The 19,698-nt window shown below is 37.2% G+C and overlaps 1 protein-coding gene across 1 annotated transcript in view; it reads left to right on the forward strand.

Annotated features, from left to right (window-relative positions):
* NCOA2 (nuclear receptor coactivator 2) overlaps positions 1 to 19,698 on the forward strand; it is a 187,838-nt gene that overhangs the window by 128,854 nt on the left and 39,286 nt on the right. Inside the window, exons 6-11 of the mRNA XM_084207355.1 lie at positions 7,416 to 7,519; positions 11,620 to 11,797; positions 13,216 to 13,401; positions 14,253 to 14,354; positions 14,451 to 14,591; positions 17,920 to 18,067. Of these exons, the coding sequence (XP_084063481.1) occupies positions 7,416 to 7,519; positions 11,620 to 11,797; positions 13,216 to 13,401; positions 14,253 to 14,354; positions 14,451 to 14,591; positions 17,920 to 18,067 (859 nt within the window). The remainder of the gene's footprint in view (positions 1 to 7,415; positions 7,520 to 11,619; positions 11,798 to 13,215; positions 13,402 to 14,252; positions 14,355 to 14,450; positions 14,592 to 17,919; positions 18,068 to 19,698) is intronic.

Here is a 19,698-nt window from a genome sequence, read left to right on the forward strand (position 1 = left end):
CTTCATATGTGTTATTTATGGATGGGATTCTGCCTTGGTGTTCTGAGTGGTGCCATGTGCCAGGAAGGCAGCACTGCAGTACCCCATCTCATGGGGCTTGGAGACAACTGGATCCTGGGGCCAGGGCAGAAGGAGTGGGCACTTCCACTGCTGCCACCATCTTCTTCCTCATTTCCAAGAAGCAAACCACTGAGTTTTGTAATAATGAGAACGAAAATAGGTCATAGATATTGATGAAAGCAAAGACAGCAAAATGAGAGGAAGAAGCCAAGGAGAAGGTAGTAAAATGCTTATTAAAGTATTTAGCAAAAAATACATACAAAGATAATAGGCTTCTTTCTCTCCAGCAGTTAAATATTATCCTTTGTAAGTTGAATTTCATTATTTTTGTCTTTGTTCCAGTTTAACTGAGCTGGGGGCAATTATTTCTCAGGCAGTACTTCTTACAGGAGGTGTATTGAGTGACAAAAATGCTGACTTGTACAAGAAAAGAACGATGGCGAAATGTCAAAATTATTAAGAGACAAAACTCGTATTAATTTTAGGCGTTATTACTTCCATTTGTTGCTATTCCTAAATCCATCATGGGTTTTCAGGGCTTGTTTTCTTTTCAGTGTCCATGAAAATTTTATATGCTGGCTACTGTTACTGAATTTTCTAAGAGCAGGACTTCACTCAAAGCTTGTAAAGCTGCACGAATGTTTGCCTATGTTTGATGGGTTTGTGAGAGTATGAAGCTTTCCATAGAGGTAGTGCCTTAGTGATATTTCTTTACCATGGGAAGGTGGGGCAGGTATGTGTGGGACAGGAGAGCAGCTGCACCACTTAGAGCAGCTTGCGCTGGAAAAAGAAACCACAACGTTGTAAGTGCCGCTACTCCTGAGCGAGTAATTTCACTTACAGCTTTCCAAGGGCTTTTAGCTCAAACCCCAGGGTCATTTACCATTTGAGTGTGCTTCCACCAGCAGTAGTAAATATGAAGCTAAACCATGTGGATGTGATGAGCAGAACAGGAGACGGGCAGATGAGTTGGGCAGGCGAGCGTGCAGTGGGAGTGCAGCCCTTTCCAAGCAGAGGGGAGCCGGGCTGACAAGGGGGCTGTGTCAGGGAGGTGGGCAAAGCTGTGCTCCCAGTGAATAAACGTGCTGAGAAAAAGTGCAGCTGTGCTTTTTTAATATGCACTGCAGGAGATTTCAGCAGCCTGATGATATATCATGCATTAATGTTGAAAAGATAAACACATTTGGAGAGCACAGGAAGGCCTTGTGTTTTTATGTTAGCAGAATGCTTCCTAATGAATAAGAACGTGCTGCTGGCTTCACAGAGCCATATGGCAGCTTTTCTAATTTTAGTTCGGTGCAGATGCATAATTCTCTCTTGTTTTACCTCCTAAAACCTTCCCGAGATGTTGCATAGTTTTTCCTGTAAGACTTGGTCTATAGTTTCTGGGGGAAAATATGTATTCAAGAGTCTAAGAGCTTCTTTGCTCTGGACAGATGTGTGTTGTGTGATGAAAGAGCAACCTCACTATATAATCACTTCCCTAAAATAGTAGCTAACTTTATTCATAAGGATGGGATAAGCTGGTGTTAAAATTGATTGCTGAAATAGTTGCTGTTTCTTAGGCACTGGTGTTTTGAAAAATTGCTTGCTTTCAGGGAATAAAAACAACTTGTGTTGAGGCAATGGGAACTGGGTAAGGACGTGCACGGGGATATCAAGTTTCAAGTGAGCCATGGATCGCAGTGCTTTGAATTACACAGCTAGAAGGCAGAGCTGCTTTCCCTGTGGTTAACCAAGCATCAAAATAACTTGCACGTTCTTCACTGCTTTACTTCATCATGTGTAGTGATCCAAAACTACTCACATTACCAAATACAATTTTTTGGTTTTTTTCTCTTCTGTGTTTTATTCAAGTTGGTACATTTGAAGGCACTTTCTGTACTTTCAGCCCTATTCATGTTAAAAACCTCCCATCCATTACCAGAGTCAATACAATTACTTAGCAATAGTCATACACAGATGTTATTGCATCTAATATTTGAGATGTTATTTAATCTAATACTCAGAACTGTAAGGTCAGCTAAAATATAGCCTTTGCTAAGTATACTTTCTATTTTATGTTAGCCGTAGTTATTAGTACTGTATCTACCCTTACCTTGGACAGTTAGATACTTCTGCATTTTTCTTGATTGTTTGGATGTTATTTTTGCACAGCAATTCAGAAGGATCATGCAGGGCAAACTTAAATATGTGAATTAGGCAAGACAAGAGTTGTTGGCTAATACGTAGCAAAAATGGAAAAGATAAGTTGTTTTCCAGTGTAAAATTAAATTGCATGTTTCAACTTTGTATAGCATTTACATTCACGTTCAAGTGATGCTCCTGTTACTGTTACAAGGATCTTGATTTGTATGATTTTTTTTTTGAAGAGGGCAAAGTTGAGTTTTTTTGAAGAGGGCAAAGCAAAGTTGGAGTTTGTAACTTACTACAAATCTTTGTTTATATTTTTTTACCTATTGTACAAAAAAGATATGTGATTTGAGATAAGTGTGGCATTTCAATAGCAATTTCAGAAAATTACAGAGAGCAGGAATTATATATAGGGCATCTGGAAAACCTGTTTTAAACAGTATTGGATAATAAACTTGAATTTACCTGTTACAGGAGGTTTTTTTTTTTTGCTTGACCTTTTTCTTTGGTGGTTTTTAGAGCATGGGTTCTTGTCTGCCCAGCATTTCACCAGCATCTCTTTTTTGCTCTTCCTGTTCTGTGAAGAACCTTAAACGCTGCTCCAGTGAAATATAAGCTAAATCTGTGTTGATGCAAATTTTCTCTTTCAAATTATGCTTCATCTTTTTGAAATTCCCGCAGAGGCTAAGTTTTGCTCTTTTAATTTAAAAATGCATCTTGGTTTTGCAGAGAGCACAAAGGGGGAAATATTTCTGTAGCAGGTTTCCTTAAGGAAGTTGGAGCAGAGCTTGAATACAGACAAAGAGAGCTTTTTGAGTGGTTCAGCTGGTCCTGCCTGCCCACCTGTAGGAAAGTAGGGTTTGAAACACAACCAAGAGAAGGTGATGCCTGTCATTAACACTTCAGAGTCTGCTGTCAGAAATGCAGAGAGAACTGACATAGCTTGAGTTGGGAGGATGGAAAACCAAGAGGGCTTGCTAAGTTAAAATGTAGCAGGAGACTTCCAACTATTGCTTTTGGCTTCTGTTTCTCTGACTTATGAATTTCTGTTAAACTAATGTGATTTCACAAAGGTCTGCTTTCAGAATATGGAATGAGCTTTAAATAAAGCTTGAGGCTTCCCACTCATAAATTTGTCAGAAAATATTTTTGAGGGCTTTTTCTTTCCTTCTTTATTCTGTATGTTATGTAGAAAAGTAAATACAGTTTATGATCACTAGGAAGATGCCCAATTGAAAATATTAATATGTATTTTAGTATAATACTGCTTATGCAATTGTAAACATACCCACAGTTTAAAGTCTAAATTACACACATCACTAAAATGCTACATAATTGGATGTATATATTCTTTGTAGTATCTCTCTCAGGGGTACTTGTATTTTATTTAAATTTTTTTCTCTCTCTAGGCTAAACTCTTAATTGAGCAGAGCTAATAATTATTTAATGTGCATCAAGTTTATACTACTGTAATTCAGATAAAATATGCTTGATCCCTGGTAGCTATATTCATAAGGAGGGGACCAGTTTCTAATTCAGTGCTCCCTCTCCAGTGCAGAATTCCCTGTACGGAGATGAAGCTATGGGAAGTCTCTTTCCATCCTGCTCCCTTCCTCTGCTGCAGAAGGCTGTATTTCCCTGTCCACACTCTTCCTCCACTGCCCTTTGGCTGCTGTGCCTGTAGGATACCTGGTAGCACTTGGCTGACATTTAACACTGTTCTAGCAAGAGGCATCACTGGAGGCTGTGAGGTCAGGGAAGCAGCTCCCACTCTCCATGTGGCTGCAGTGGCAAAATCTAGTGGCTGTGGTTAGTTGGAGGGTAACACCAAGGATTCTCGTGGGGCTGGGAGAACAGGGTTCTGAGAGGATTTGCAAGGTTGGGCCTTTGCAGCTGTTTTCCTAAGCCTTGACATTGAAAGATCATTAATGTAGTGTAGCAAGTATAAACTCTCTGAGCTTTTAATTTCTTTGTTGGACTCCCATGAACTCTAAAAAGATAGAAATAAAAAAGGAAAAGTAAACCCTACATTTTTGCACCATTACTTAACACCAGAAGCTGGAACTGTTAAGAAAAACGAAGAATAGTGACTTGTGATAATGCATTATTTTGTCAGCATTAGAAATTCATGTATCCATCATTGGTTTTTTCCAGCCTTTCTGTAACAAATTTTTGTTGTCAATTAGCCCCATGGGCTGTATTGCTGAGGGAGAGATTTGCATTTCAAGACATTGGCCATGACTGACTGTCAGGACGACACTGCTGACAGGATTCGCACTTACTCGTCTTGTATGTGCTGCTAAAGTCTACACAAGGGGCTTTGTAATTCAGTCAAAAATGGATCATTTATTGCAGAGTTGAATGTTATTAGTAGCTGCACCTTATAACTGTGATGTGAATTACAGCTGGTCCTACTCAGAGGCTGGCTGAGCCTAGGTTTCCTATACAGTGCCACTTGAATTTAAGTGTGGCTTGTGGCCTGGATGTGTAGCCTCTTCTGAGCTCTCCAGCTACTTGAATTCTTATCCAGTTGGGTTACAGATCCAATTAGGAAGTCCATCATGTTGGAGCACTTGTGATTTATGCTGCTTTTCAGAATGCCTAGCCAACATTCATGAGGAGTGAACATTGAGTAGCAGTAGTTCATGAGTAGTACATTGTCACCATCTCTGGGAAAAGCGGGTAGGTAACGTTCGAGTATAAATAGAATTTTCATATTTTCTCCATTCGTTACACTTTTTGTTTGAAAAAGCACTGAGTTTATATATTCCACAAAGATGTTGGGCTCTCTGAAGAAAAGAGTGTAAAAGAAAATGAAGTCAGATTGTTGTGAGGGACAGCTGGTGATGAAGTAGAAGCAGTCAGGGATCAAACAATCAAAATGGAGAAAAGAGAGAAGTGGAGAGGAAAGCAGAGGCTCTCAGGAACTGGATGTGAGGTTTGAGAGATCCTTGGTCTGACCTGGTGTTGCAGCTTCTGTGTTGATTACTATTATAATAATTTTAAATGTCCTCTTTTTCCTTTGCATAAAACCTCATCAGTGTGCATGAAAGAAAACCACTGTTCTGTCAATGTATAAACTCCATGGTTGTAAGAGTGAAAAAATCAGCAGCAAATATTTCGTATTATGTGAAAAATAATCAGTAAAAGTAGCCTGTAAACTGGTGACATAAGGAAACTGCAATTAATGTGCTTTCACACCATTGTTGGATCATATCTGCTGCCCCTCTGTTTCTGGCTCATAGAGAATAATCCCATGTTCTCCCATAATCAAGATGGTATCAATGGCTGAAGCAGTGGTCAAACGAGAGCAAGCACCATTCTAATATTTTGCAGTGTGAAAATAAGAGATCACTTTATGCTAGCAGGAACAGATGGGAAACAGATATCATCACTGGCTTTATTAAAAGCTCAACTCTATTTTTAGAGTTCTTTCAGAATTTTTAGAACATGTTTTCAGTTTCGTATTATCATATGGTGCCAACTCTGCTGTGTTGTAGCATGGGAAGGATTGTTCAGTTGTTTTTCTGTTACACCTAATTTCTGCTTTTTGCCAAAACAAGAGAGGTAAGGAAAAAAAATTAAATCCCACTCCTAGTCTAAACCAGAGATACTAATTTTATGTCCTCATGAGTTCAAGTGGCAGAGGAAATGTTAATAGTTCTTTCTAGTGAATTTATTTCTATGAGATTATGCTAATCAAGAGTGATTTAAAATTAGTCCATTAGCTGCAACTTCATCTTCAGAGCAATTTGCTAAATCATTATTCACAATGGTGTTATATAGTGTATAACACCTAAGAAGACAGCTAAAATTCTTGTGAGTCTTTTCATGAAAGCAAGAAACCATAGAAATCTAGGATGAGACAACCCAAGTGACCAAAGCCTTATTGCCAGCAGGTGATCACTGACAGGAGAACGCCCAGGGGTTCACAAAAGCAGCTCCTTTGCTCTGTGTCTGAGCAGCACATATTCACACTGACCTTAAAACTTATGCCAGCGAAATTCACAAGAACTTTACCTGCATTATTGCAGATCTACAGACAGTGGAAAATACTGTACACTTGGATACATTTTAATTTGCATGACTGATGCTTAAATTTTCACTCTGTGATTTTCCAAAGGCCCTTTGTTCCATCTGCATGTGGTACTTTCAGTAATTCCTACAATGAATGTTCTTCTAGTTTATTGTTGAAGACAAAAATTCTTGTTAAAATTTCAGTGTGCTTTCATGTTTGGTAAAATAATCTATTGCATCATACTAAAAAAATGAGAGAATTCTAATTATTTTTAATATTCTAGATTGTAGGATGGCCCTAGCTTTTACATAACTGCTGCTTGAAAAATAGTAAAATAATTTTGAGTATAAAATTCAAATTTTGTTTTGAGTATAGAACTAACGACAAAAAGTAACTTGTTTCATTAATTTACGATGTGCAATGTGCATTAGATTTACTAATATGTATTTACATATTAGTTTTATCATTCTTGAAATAGAAAAATTAATACAGTTCATTGCTTGATAGGAATTTTAAACACACTAGGTTTGCAAGTTCTGTGAATATCCCTTACATTTGGAGTTGGGTATAACCTGTGATGCTGTATACAACACATTTTAACATATGGCATTATGTTCCAGGAACTGAAATCATTATTTTCTTGCCTGCAATTTTCAAATGCAGCCCTTGAAATTGGATGTAGTTCTAATAATATATTGGTAAATAAGGTGGTATGAAAATTACGTGATAGTAAGAACGTGGGTGGAGACACGGGAGCAGAACTGAGGCCGCTGTTTCTCAGTACTGAAACCGTAGATTGTGGACTTATGTTTTTCCTTCTAAATATAGCGGTCATGGAAAAGCTCTGCAGCTGTAAGCTTTGCATGCTCTTTTAGATCAGTCTTCCACTAGACCTTGAGCCTAGTTTTTGCCCACTGCACGTTCATAAAGAGCCCTTGTCTTTGCCCAGTGTTAGGCTCTGTAGTTTGGTGAAATGTCTAGCAGAGAAACACGAGAAATCATTGCATTTGTGTCATAAGACCTGAAAACTGAGAAGCAAATAGGCTAGCTGTGCTTCCGTTGAATCATTATGGGAGAGTGTCTAATCTCATTTTCAGAACTGTTGCACTGTAAGCATTTCACAGCTCTTCAGTACTCTGTGGGCTCTTGGTGTATCAGTGAGATCAGTCTTCTGTCGCTTAACACATGGTATTCTCTCTTGCAGAAAAAGCAGCAGCAGCTAATGAAGATGAAGTGCAAAAAGCAGATGTATCGTCTACAGGTCAGAGTGTCATCGACAAGGATGCACTTGGACCAATGATGCTCGAGGTAAAGAGCACAAAATCCCTGTATTTAGGGCAGTTCTGCTCCTCCTGGGATGAATGAAATGAAAAGGTGTAGTCAGAGGTTGCTGTAGAGGAATGGTCACGAGAGATAAGCCATCCTGGCTACTTGGGATTAAAGAGTAGACAGCTACTTGTCATTAAAGAGTAGACAGCATATTCATTTCTCTTGTATTCAGTGATGAAATTCTCTTTAACTTGAAGTAGGGAGAGGCCCGGAGAGTTCTGCTTCTTTGTAACACAGCTTGAGGGGCTTCAGCTGACACCAAGTCTTGGGTGTCTGCTTGAGCATGTTTTATTTTTTCTGAACAACAGCTGTTGAAGACCTGTTGCACTTAAACATTGACTTAGTTTATACTGCAGCATACAAGTGAATAATATTCCTCTAAAATTGCTTGTTATTGCTATACTGCTTTAATATTTTCATTTCAGTGCTTGAAGCAGGACTCTTCCCTCTAGAATATGAAAGTAATCTAGGAGAGATTTTTCAGGATGTGTATTTCAGTTTGTTCAATTAAGATTTCTGTCTGATTTTAGCAGTTATTTTGATACTCCAGAAGGCTGTATGATTCAAGCCTAGGTTCCAAATGTGTGTTATCAGTAGTGTTGGGTAGGTATGTTATCAGGGATCCTTATGTCATGGGCACTACTGCTTTTTCTGCTTAAACTCACTTGCAAACTATTTATTCCCATCCCATTCTGGCTGTGGACTTTATCTGTAAGGAAGAATAAATGTAAATTTAGGTAACATAAAACACAAACTCTGAATCAAGCTAAGGGAACTGGCTGTGGCAGAAGCATAATGATTCTGTCATTTCTGAATGCCTGTATAACAGTTTTAAGTATCTGCTTTATTTTTCATAATTGGTCAAATGAAGACATAGTTTTCTATACTGCACATGAAATAAAATTCACACTGCAAAACGTAAGATTAGACAGGTTGGAGGCATTGTTCTTTGAAAAGTGGGGGTAGCAAATTAACTTATTTAATATTTATTATACATACTCTCTGAATTGAATGTTGTTGTTTTGCTATCAAACAAGGTTATGCATTCATCTCTTACACTGCTATGTTAAAATTTATCTTTAATTTCCTATTAATTTAATTGTAAGGACCTGTTTTGTAAGGACAAGGAAAATAAGAATAAGATTATATTTTTCGTGGCTTATCTTGTGTGATTGGCTACTGCAGCAAACATGACTTGTAAAATCAACCATTTATTCTGTTGTTCAATTTAATTTAGTTTTTCTTTGCATATGGACAATGAAACATTGTGGAAATTAATGAACCATGGTCCTTTTACACCAAGAAATATAAAAAGAACTGAAAGTTGTTCTATATTTGCTGTGGAAAGACTACAGATACTTTCTTTGTGTCTTTATCACCTTAAGGAAATGCAATTCAGTTATTTAATCTTTCCAGAACCCTTTTATACAACCTCTTAAAAAAACCCCTACCTTTTCTCATTGCCAAATAATAATAAGAATTGCAATGCTGATGAACAGTTTATTAGTTGATTCGGTTTAGAAATGTTATTGTATGTTTTTATTAAGGAATAAAACTGAAGAATACTCAAAATAATGAGTGTTTCCAGCTGAAGAAAGCGAGTAAAATTCATCAGGCAGCTGCCTCTGAGGAATATTTTAACATATTTCTTGCTTAAAGAATAAAGTAGATAGGAAGAAAGTGTGGAAAAATAGTCAAGAGAGAGATGACAACATCTCAAAGAACACAAATATATTTTCTGTTCCAATATATAATCTAAAATATCTGTTTTCTTGATTTTTCTTCCATCATACTGTCCATTATTTCTTCACCCATTTTCCCAATAGCTCTTAAGAGAAAAGTTTTTGATTGTGGGGGCTCACATCTGGGAACAGAAATAAGAAATTGCTGCAAAAGTGGAGGCTTCTAAAATATTCAAGTGTCTTGATGCACTAACTTCTTCAAAAGCTTGCTGCTGCTTACCTGCAAGATTATTTTCTTAAGAGAATGGAAAGAAATGAGATACTGAAATATAAGGGCCTTTGTTGCTCTAAGCCCAGATGGCCAAGTCTGTGATCAACTCAAGAAACAGCTGTGAGGGAACAGCACAGAGAGCACTTCTTTGCCAAACAAGTTGCACCTCTAGGAAACAGTAGGGAAAACTGAAGATTATTGTGAGATGCCAGTAACTCTCATAATCTCTTGCTTGCCATCTCCACCTTTGAAAATTTTCTTCTTAGGACTCCAGTAAACATCTGTGATGGCTTTGGTTTTGCAGCCCCTGTGAATTAATGTGTGGACAGCTGCCAAGCAGGATGGTTCAGCCAAACCCACACCCTTCTTCCAGCTCTAAATACCATGGCTTCTATGGTTGGCCAGCTGGGGACTGATGTGGCTAGCATCTTTTTTTTCTTTAATTAGTTTTCAGCCAACTCAGCTCTCTGGTCCAACTCTTCATAGCCTCACACAGTACAGGTTGCTGTTGTGGTGTAGGAAACACTAAATCAAACAGGCCATGCTTACACTGGCTTTAAATGGTGGTGAAATGCAGCCTAAGACACTAATCCATAGCAGAGATGCTGATTATTATACTAGAAATTATTATGCTGAAAATTACACTAGACCCTCAATTTATTAACTAATTTGTAAATCTTTATTAGTTAAAATAAATACTACTCAGCAGGAAAATGTAATGAATCTTAAGAAAGTGCATATAAAGGATGGAGCTCACAAAGAAAGTGAATCAACAGTAGGAACCAAAAATTATCAGGAACAAAAAGAAAGCAATGATAAAAAACAATGTCAGAGATTAGAATTTGTACCAACAGGAGGAAAAAAAGACCTGGTTTATCTTAATTTAGAGGCAGTCAGGGAAAGTACACACTTACACATTGATTTGTGGGTTTTATTATGTTTTAATTTTAAAACAGAGCAAAGAAAGCGTTTGTCAGCCATTGGCTCAGCTGCTCCACTTGCATTGTGCTTTCACTGACCCACCCCTGGAGCAGAATCAGTATTTAAATTATCTAACTCAGTTTGGGAAGACCCTCTGGAGCTTGGGTATGCCTACGTCCCACTGCAGCCTGGTCTGAGTAGAGCAGGTGGCCCAGATCTGAGTCCAGCCAAGATTTGATTATCCCTGGAAGGTGGTTTTGAAGTCTCTTCCTATATCTGACCACCTTCATGGTGTATTTTTTTTTTCTTTTATCTCCATGACATTTCCTGACTTGCAACCTGTGTCTCTTGCATCTCATCCTTTCCTTGTGAACCTCTAGCCTAGAGCCTGGCTCTGTCTTCTCTTTAGCCTTCTGCTAGGTGCTTGAAGGCAGAAATAAAATCCATCCTTAGCCTTCTCTTTTATTGTCTGGATTTGCTAACTGCTCAGTAGTGTGCAATATTTTAAACATCTCTCTGTAACCAGTGGACAGAACTGCCTGCTAAGACCAACACATGAGTTGTACAGTGTACAAGTTGGGTCAGATAAAAATGCCTTGTGTTTGCTGTGGCAGCTCCTCCTTGTTCAGACTGTTTTGCAGTGAGCTGGGTTCAGATTTAGTATGGATCCACTTGGTTTTGACCCACAATGAATTGTGGGTGGCCTGTTTTTCTAATTTATTTCTGTCCCTGGAGATACAATAACTAACAACTCTTCTAGTGATTTCCTGCCAATCCTTAGAGAGGTGAATAAATCAGGCAAAGCTGCAGAAGTCTGTGTAGATTGTTAATTGAATGCTTAGACAAAAAGCTTTGGTGCTTTTAAGTTTAACTGTATCCCCCTTTATCTGCTCATATGACATAAAATTAGAGGGATGATATATTTCTGCCATCTGCAGTCATGCTTGGAGATTGTGGGTTTCATTATTTTGCAAGGTGTGTACCTTTCTGTGCTTTTACACTGCTGTCATATAAGTAAGATCAGATGCTCAATCTGAAATGTGTCCTTTGCTCTTACAGACAGTAATCTAAGAACTGGGATGGATGAGGAAGAGTTTAGTTATGTCTTCTGAATGGAGTATTTATTTTCTGTGTATTTTGTTAATCTGATTGTTTGCTATTGTGTTTTTCTCTATCTCTCTGGTTTTCTGTTTTTCCCCCTTTAGGCCCTAGATGGGTTCTTCTTTGTAGTGAACCCAGAGGGTAATGTTGTGTTTGTTTCTGAGAATGTGACACAGTACCTGAGGTACAACCAAGAAGAGCTGATGAACACAAGCATATACAGCATCCTGCATGTAGGGGACCACAATGAATTTGTCAAAATCCTGCTGCCAAAATCTTTAGGTATATAACTTTTCCTGATATTGTACCATTACTTAAGTAACTTTGGTTTTGTAAGTCAGCATTTCAATAACTTAAGTTAATGTTCTGACACTACTTACAGTTTCATCATATATATTATTTATTTTTAATGTATATATAGTCTATGAATGATTAATATTATTCTCAAAAGCATCCTCCACTCTTTTCAAATTCTTCTTTGTTAAAATTGCTCTTAGTAATTCATGTTAGCTGATATTTTTTAATGGATCTCCAGAGTGAATCACTAAAAGACAGCATTAGCTATGTGAACTCTCTGTTAGATCTCTGTCTAGGCTGCTTGTTCCAAAAATGGCCCAGGAAAGGAGAAATATAAAAGAAAAATCAGAAACCTCCTTATGTTAGATTTTTTTTATTTCAATGGTGTTGTTCTCAGCAATACTTACTCTTAACTTTCAAAAACTGTTTTTTGCAACTGTTAGTTGCAGCCATTTTTTGATTCATATTAATATTAGTTTTAATGCCATTGAGTGTTGGAGGAGATGAAAAGAAAGAGAAAGTCAATACTGGGTTCCTCATTTACTCACAGCAGTTTAAAAAGTATTGCTAAATTCACTTTAGCATTTTATTACTGTACTTATATACTCTGAAGAAGCAGAAATGTAAATGGCGAAAGTCAATATATTACTGCATTTATTGCATTTTATAACTGAAGAGGGCAAGCAAAGAGTATTTTAAATATGACCCTGCCATTTCCTAATGTGGTGTAACAGTGATTCGCTCTGACTGATGTCCAGTACCTATATTTGTGCATCTCAGGATTTTGTTTCTTTTTTTATTTGTCTTAAGCACTGTGTTAGGCTTTAGTTTTATCCACAGCCCCACCCAGGTCATTTCAACCCTTCAGTTTTCCCATTGTAGCTGTGACTGTATGTTTCAATATATTCCCTATTGTATTGCTTCCTGTTTTTATAAGGGCATATTAGTTTCATTTTTTTCCCTTCTAATCTGGACAGAGATTTTTATGCAATGCAGCCATGTCTTTTAGTAGTACCTTTTAAGTTTACTGGAAAGATCTACATACTGTCTAATTTTTTCAGTCTCATAAATCAACTTGATCTACCCAGTAGGCTTTTGCTGTGCTGTACAACTTTTACATGCACCAATATTTAGACTTTCATTCTCCTTTCTACTATGTCATTTTTAGTCACTTGTAAAAACACAATAGCTGAACAAATTAGCAGAGCTCTTAAAATCTGGTAATTTTATAAATGACCTAGTTATGTGCTGGTTTGGGCTTTAATATTAAAATTAAAATGTTGTTGTTAAATGAGCTTATTTCCCAACCAGTTTGTAAAACACATTGATTAATTCCCTGTGGGTAAGCAGCAGAAATGCCTGGTACCAGATTTATCTCACTATCTGATCTTGCTTTTGCTCAGTGAATGGGGGATCTTGGTCTGGTGACACTCCTAGGCGTAACAGCCATACCTTCAATTGTCGGATGCTGGTCAAACCTCTGGCTGATTCTGAAGAAGGCCACGATAACCAGGAAGCACATCAGAAATATGAAACTATGCAGTGCTTTGCTGTTTCTCAACCAAATTCCTTCAAGGAGGATGGTGAAGGTAATTACCATTTCCAGTTTGTGTTAATGCACTTTCAGAGAAGTTGATAATGTGACCCCTAAGTTCTGAAAATTGGAAAAATTCTTAGGTTAGGGTTTGTTTTTTTTAATTAGCTGTAGTAATGCACTTTTGTCTTGGCTATGAGGATATACACTTGCATGCACCTATTCATTAAACCAGCTGAGAGAACTGAGAGAAATTCTGTTTACCTCAAGGGGAGATACCCTAGTTTTATATTGCTGAAATTGTAAGAAAAATGTAGCTGACTAGGAAGAAGGTTTCAAAGGGCAATTTTTCAAATTCTTAGAATTTGAAGACAATTGTGGTTCACCATTTCCTTTACCATTTACTACTTCAGCAGGTAAATTTCCTCAGATTGTTTTCTAAATATTCAGGTAAGTAAAAATGGTTATTGTGAAGGTGAGTTCTCAGGAATAACAAGCATTTGAGGCAAGTTTAAGGAATTTGGCTTAAAAAGTATGAAGTGGTGAGTGTTGAAGAAATGTGCTCTTTGTGAGTGCAATATATTCTCTTTTATTACTTACTTCCTGAGTGGTTGAGCTACTACAGGTAGATTTTAAACATATGCCAATACTTATGGATTGTGGTAGAGTCCTTGTTAATTTTTCTTCTGAAAGAAAACAACCCACCTTTCCTGTTCTATTTAATGGTTTAGGAATTAATACAGAATCAAACCCACTGAGTTTTGTCTATGCGTTTATTGGTACAAAATCTATATTTTGGTCCAAATAGATTTAAGGAACTTTTAAAAAGTATTTCTGAACTCTTGGTGTAAGCAAAAGTCTTCCCTTTCCATAAAAATAAAATGAAGTAACATATTTTTCTCTAAGATTTGCAGTCTTGCTTGATTTGTGTTGCAAGAAGAGCTCCAATGAAGGAAAGACCACTTCTTCCTTCATCAGAGAGCTTTACTACACGCCAGGATCTTCAAGGTATTGTGAAATAAGAGTAGAAGTTTTTAATGTCATTTCCTTTTCCTCACTGGAGAAATTGCTATAACAAATACTTTCTAATGTATCTAATATCAGGCAAAATAACTTCATTGGACACAAGCACCATGCGAGCAGCTATGAAACCTGGCTGGGAGGATTTGGTGAGAAGATGCATTCAGAGGTTCCATTCGCAGCACGAGGGTGAAATATCTTTTGCCAAGAGGCATCACCAGGAAGGTTAGGTTTCATACTTTTAGTGCTTTTTATATTTAACCTGTTTGCTATTTGTATCTCTTGGTTGTGCTCTCTTTGTTATGCTTTCAGGGAACAATCACCAGATACTGACAGTCCCTTTCTTAAGCTGTTTTATTTAGCACACTGATGGCTCTCCAGGGAGGTCTTCAGCTTTCTCACTGGTTGTTTTAGCCTTCTTGTTACAACTGTGCCATCCTGGAGTGTGTTTTAAATCTTCAACATGTCAAAATTGTTTTGGAAGGAAAGACCCCCTTGCATGTTGTCCATCAAAATGTTCACTGACCATTATTTCTTCAAAACCTCAACTCACACATTGCAGTTCATTGCCTGTATTCCCTTTCTTCACAAAAATGGATTTTTACTGTCACATTTCCTGTGAGAAACATTGAGTATAAATCCCAAAGCTGCACCTCTCATACTGTTTGGAAACCTACACTGTTGCACTTCATCTAGCTGATAAGTGTTATAGGATATACCACAAGCACATCTGCTCAGTCAAGATTATGGCAGGTAAGAAACAGGAAAGTACTGCGCTTTGGAATGGTCCCCTTGAGGTTTCTGTGGTAGCGACTGGGTGGAGATTTTTCATAAAACCCTTTTACTTCTAATTCTAGTAACACAGACCCAAATTAATAAAAGCAAATAACCCTATCTAGTCCATGGGAAAGTAATTTCAAAACCAATTGGGAATAGCTGGAACGTTTCCAGTACAGAAGCACCATTCTTTGGGTTCATGTTTAAAGAGCAGGGTTTGCAGCTGGCTTGTAACAAATAGTTACCGTGGTCATTAAGCAACAGACATGTCATCTTGGATACTAAATTGTAACTGGAATATCAAATTATTCCACCAAATACACACCAAAAAAAAAAGAGCTTTAGTCATGAGGCATTAGTTAAATGTTCTTTAATATGTTCTACTTTCCTGAACTCCTCAGGTGGTGTTTTAGAAATGTGGGGTCACAGAAATGCTGTGTTATTTTAGATAACAGGTTTTGGGGTATATACAGTAGAAGTGCTAAAAGTTCAGAGCCTTGTGCTGTGATTTCAGACAGAACTGAAGAAGGCAGTATGCAATTAAAACTACACCAGGGGTTTAGAGAGGAGTTGAAGGTAAAGACCCATTTGTGCCAGAGATGATTTTGGGGTATGTGTTATGTTATCCCAGCACTTTATTTCAGTCTTCTTGAAGTTATTCCTGACCAAATTAGCAACTACTACTCTGAGTTCAAAGGTTGAATGAGTCATTTCTTAAGCTTTCTATGAAGTGGTGAAAATATAAGTGTTTTGGAGTTTATGCGGTATCATTTTGCAGTTGTGGCTTAGGATCATCATGTAAATTGTAGAATTAATCTAAATGAGAGGGGTCTTTTCTTCTTGTCAAAGTGAAAAGACCGAGTGGTAAGAGGAGGGAAAACCTCTGGAATTACTTTCCTACAAATGATGCAGCACTGAAGAGGAATAATGGCTGAAATACTTTACTCCCCTGCCCTGCAGTATGGAGAAGAAAAACAAGTCGTATCTTGGGCTGGGGCATCTTTGTGCTTGCAGTTTTCAAGTCATTGTGGTTTGAGAATGGAAGCAAAGAAAGTAATGATCTCCTACATGTAATCCAGCATTCCAGTGTGAAAAAAATGCAGCATTAGCTTGATAAACAATAAAAAACATGCTTTAAAATTATCTCTCAGTGTAAAATGCAGAATATATGGTAAGTTTTTGTTGGCCACAGTCAGAAAAATAGCATTTCCTCAAGAGGAATATGGAAACATTCTTGTTTGCTTAAAGAATTAGTTTGGAAAATGATTTAAGTAGAGATTTCACTTGTATCCTGTTGGCATTGAGTACTGGAATTTCCTGATGTGGTATATGCTAAAGTTAAGAGCTTTGGACCTTCTGGTGCCCAAAGGTTAAACTGAAACAATGACATACCTAACAGTGAAATTTTGTTTTGTATTGTTTCACTGTTGTAGGTTTTTGTTTTTCGTTACATTTTTACTCTGAAAAACCCCTTCTGGTTGTTTAAATTGTGCTTCCTGTTTTCTCACTGCCTAGATAATACTTTGCAACCTTGCAGAACAATATATAACAGTGGGGGACAGGGAAGGAAAGCAATCGTAACCAGTCTTGCAAGGCTGAAAATGTGCTAGCTCTGTAGACCAGAAAAATAAAGGCCACACTTGGAAAACCACGTCATTTCATTGCAACAGGAAATATTAAAAGACTAGCAATGAAATGAAGATCACATGATACTATTAATTAAAAAAAATAAAATAAAAAAGAGAGAGACAGAACCCCACAGAAAATATCAATGTATGAAAAAATAAGAAATTAGATGTATTTGTAGTGCTTAATTCCTATTTTTTCCCTAAATGATTATATGAAAATTTTTGAAGTATTTTACTTCTTTCATGTCTGCAATCCTAATGTGATTGCTTTTGGACTAGAAATTTTAAGTGACCATGCTTGTTTCATTGATGGCAGAGAGTGAACAGTAGAATAAATGTTTGGAAGATTTGCTTTTCCATAACATGTTTTAATATTTCATTAAAAACGTGTCACAGGGGTGTATGGAAGTTAAAAAAATGAATATGTTGAAGTTCAGATTTACATTAAATACTTAAAGGGCTGTAGAATGTGTACAGGGAAGTAAACCCCAGACCTGAAATGCAATCAACACTGAGAAAGGGTCGCAGAGCCCCAGTTTTGATTTAGGTAATTTTATTTGTAATTTTTTAGCTATATATATTTTGTATTTGTTCTTTTAAAAGTAATAATTTCTCTTTCCAGTTCTCTTTTCTAATTGTTCTTAGGTAAGAGTTTATGCATTTTTTTAAATTAAAGGAGTAGTGAGAGTAACTGTTGCAAGACAATTTAGGCGGGCAATGAGGAGGAGAATATACAGGCTGATGGAAACAGATGATCCAAAAACTAAGGACATTTATATCAAATCATCGGGATGCAATGGTACAATGAGAAAGTGTTAGAGGAACAAAAGGAATTAGACACGTATTTGATGAAAAGTGAAATGGACATCAAGAGCTTCCTGTCTGCTCCTGGAATGCATTCTACTTGATAGTATCTTCCTGTTATTGCTGTCACTCCTTACAGATTTTCATTTGATCACCCTACAGCGTGCGGGATCCTTTTTTTTGTACGCATTGCATCTATTTCTTTTCAAAATGTTCTTTTCATTTGTTTTGCTTAATTAGCGCCACATCTGCGGTATTAGTGGTAAGCATCAGATGTTGAGCAGCCGAGCTGCGTGCCCTGCAGTTTGCCATCAGTTTACCTGTGTTGTTGTGCTTGCCTGCAGTGCTGAGGCAGGGGCTGGCCTTCAGCCCCGTGTATCGCTTCTCCCTGTCGGACGGCACCATCGTCTCTGCCCAAACGAAGAGCAAGCTCATCCGTTCTCAGACGACCAGCGAGCCTCAGCTTGTCATCTCCCTGCATATGCTTCACAGGTAATCCCGGCCACTTCCTTGCGTCCACGCTCTGCTAAGAGTCATGCAAAGCGCAGGGTTGCCAAAGCAAATAGATTGTTTAAGGCTGATAGATTTCTGTTGACCAGAACTGATATCATGGAAACAAAGATTTTGAAATCAATGATTGCAGCAGGGAAGGACTGTAAGATTGTTTCAGAATTTTAAAATGGCATGCTGGATTTTCAATGCCACATTCTTATTTTCAGTATTTTAATTTCCCATATTTTGCATAGTAGATACAAGAAACTTTCCAACAGTAGTTAAATCTAGAAAACTTAGAATTCTTGTAGTTCACATTCTGTTACTGGTTCTGGTTCTTCTTTAAAAAACATGTTATGATTACTAGGACTGCACTTTAGACAAAGTGTTACTTAATTCTTTGATTCCCTCCGTGCCTTGTCTTTTCTGGTGTTTGGCTTAGTGGCTCTCCTGTGTCCAATCCTACGAAGTGTCACTACTGTTAGTTTGGGCTTTTTTTCAAAAAGTAGAGACAATAATATGCTAAAATCAGGATTGAGTAATCACTGACATCAGAACTTTAACATACAATTTTTATTAAGTCATTGCATGTCCTGGTGTATTTGTATCAGATTTTGTTTCAGGCTTTATTCCCAATCCTCTGTATCATTTTTTTTTGAGAGGAAGAAAACAGTGCTAAACATAATTATAACTGAAACCATTTTATAGAAATTGTAGATTGATCTAACTAAAAGCTGTCTGCAATTTGTTTTCTTTGGATTGCTGAACAGACCTAATATTTTATTAAGTGCCAAATCTTAAATTTTAAAAAGCAAGCACTAATAATTTTTAAATGGTACTCATAAATTTTCTTGCACTTTTTTTAGCAGAGTACTTTTACTACTGTATTTGTAATAAGGTTTTAAAAATACACCTTTTATATAGTCAATGTTTTTCACCTTTGCCTTTATACCTAAGGTAACCAATACAGAATAAGAAGATTCACTACTCTGTATTTTTCAATTATTTCGCTACTCACACTTTAGCAAAACTGAAGGTTTATCTGCACGTACTTATACTGAGCAAATAGGAATGGTTTTTGTCTCATGGAGAATGCATGTTAGGAATCTTCCATTTGTATTTGGTTTTGGAAGTCCAGAGTTGATTTGATTTTTTTTGTCAGAATCTCATTTTTTTTCTTCCTAACCTACTTGACTCTGTCTCTTTTGTAGCTTTTAACATTTGGGAATATATCTGATTTTCCTAATTTAAGTTTTAGCACAGAGTAAAAAGTGTATTACATCCTCCCATAAACTAATTAAAATCTACTGAGGAAAAGGAAAGTGACCTTCAGGTGCTCTCACAAGAGCTTTTTCTCTGTGTGTGTGTGTGTGTGTCTTCTCTTTCTTCTGTCTTGAGGCTTACATCTCTAAAATACCAGTTTCAGCTTCTGTGTGTGTGGTTTGTTGTTTTTCTTCTCTCCTTTTCCTAAATGCCCGTGCAGGACTGGATTGCTGACAGACTGTTCTCATTCTGAACAAGTATCCAGTAGTTCCCTTGGCTCACGGGCTGTTTTGGAGCAGTATTGAAATATTCTGGCAGTGTAAAAATGTGACTTTTTCAACTTTCTTTTCACTATGAACTTGGTGGGC

This window comes from Fringilla coelebs (genome assembly GCF_963513975.1).
Source record: "Fringilla coelebs genome assembly, chromosome: 1".
NCBI classification, from domain to species: Eukaryota; Metazoa; Chordata; class Aves; order Passeriformes; family Fringillidae; genus Fringilla; species Fringilla coelebs.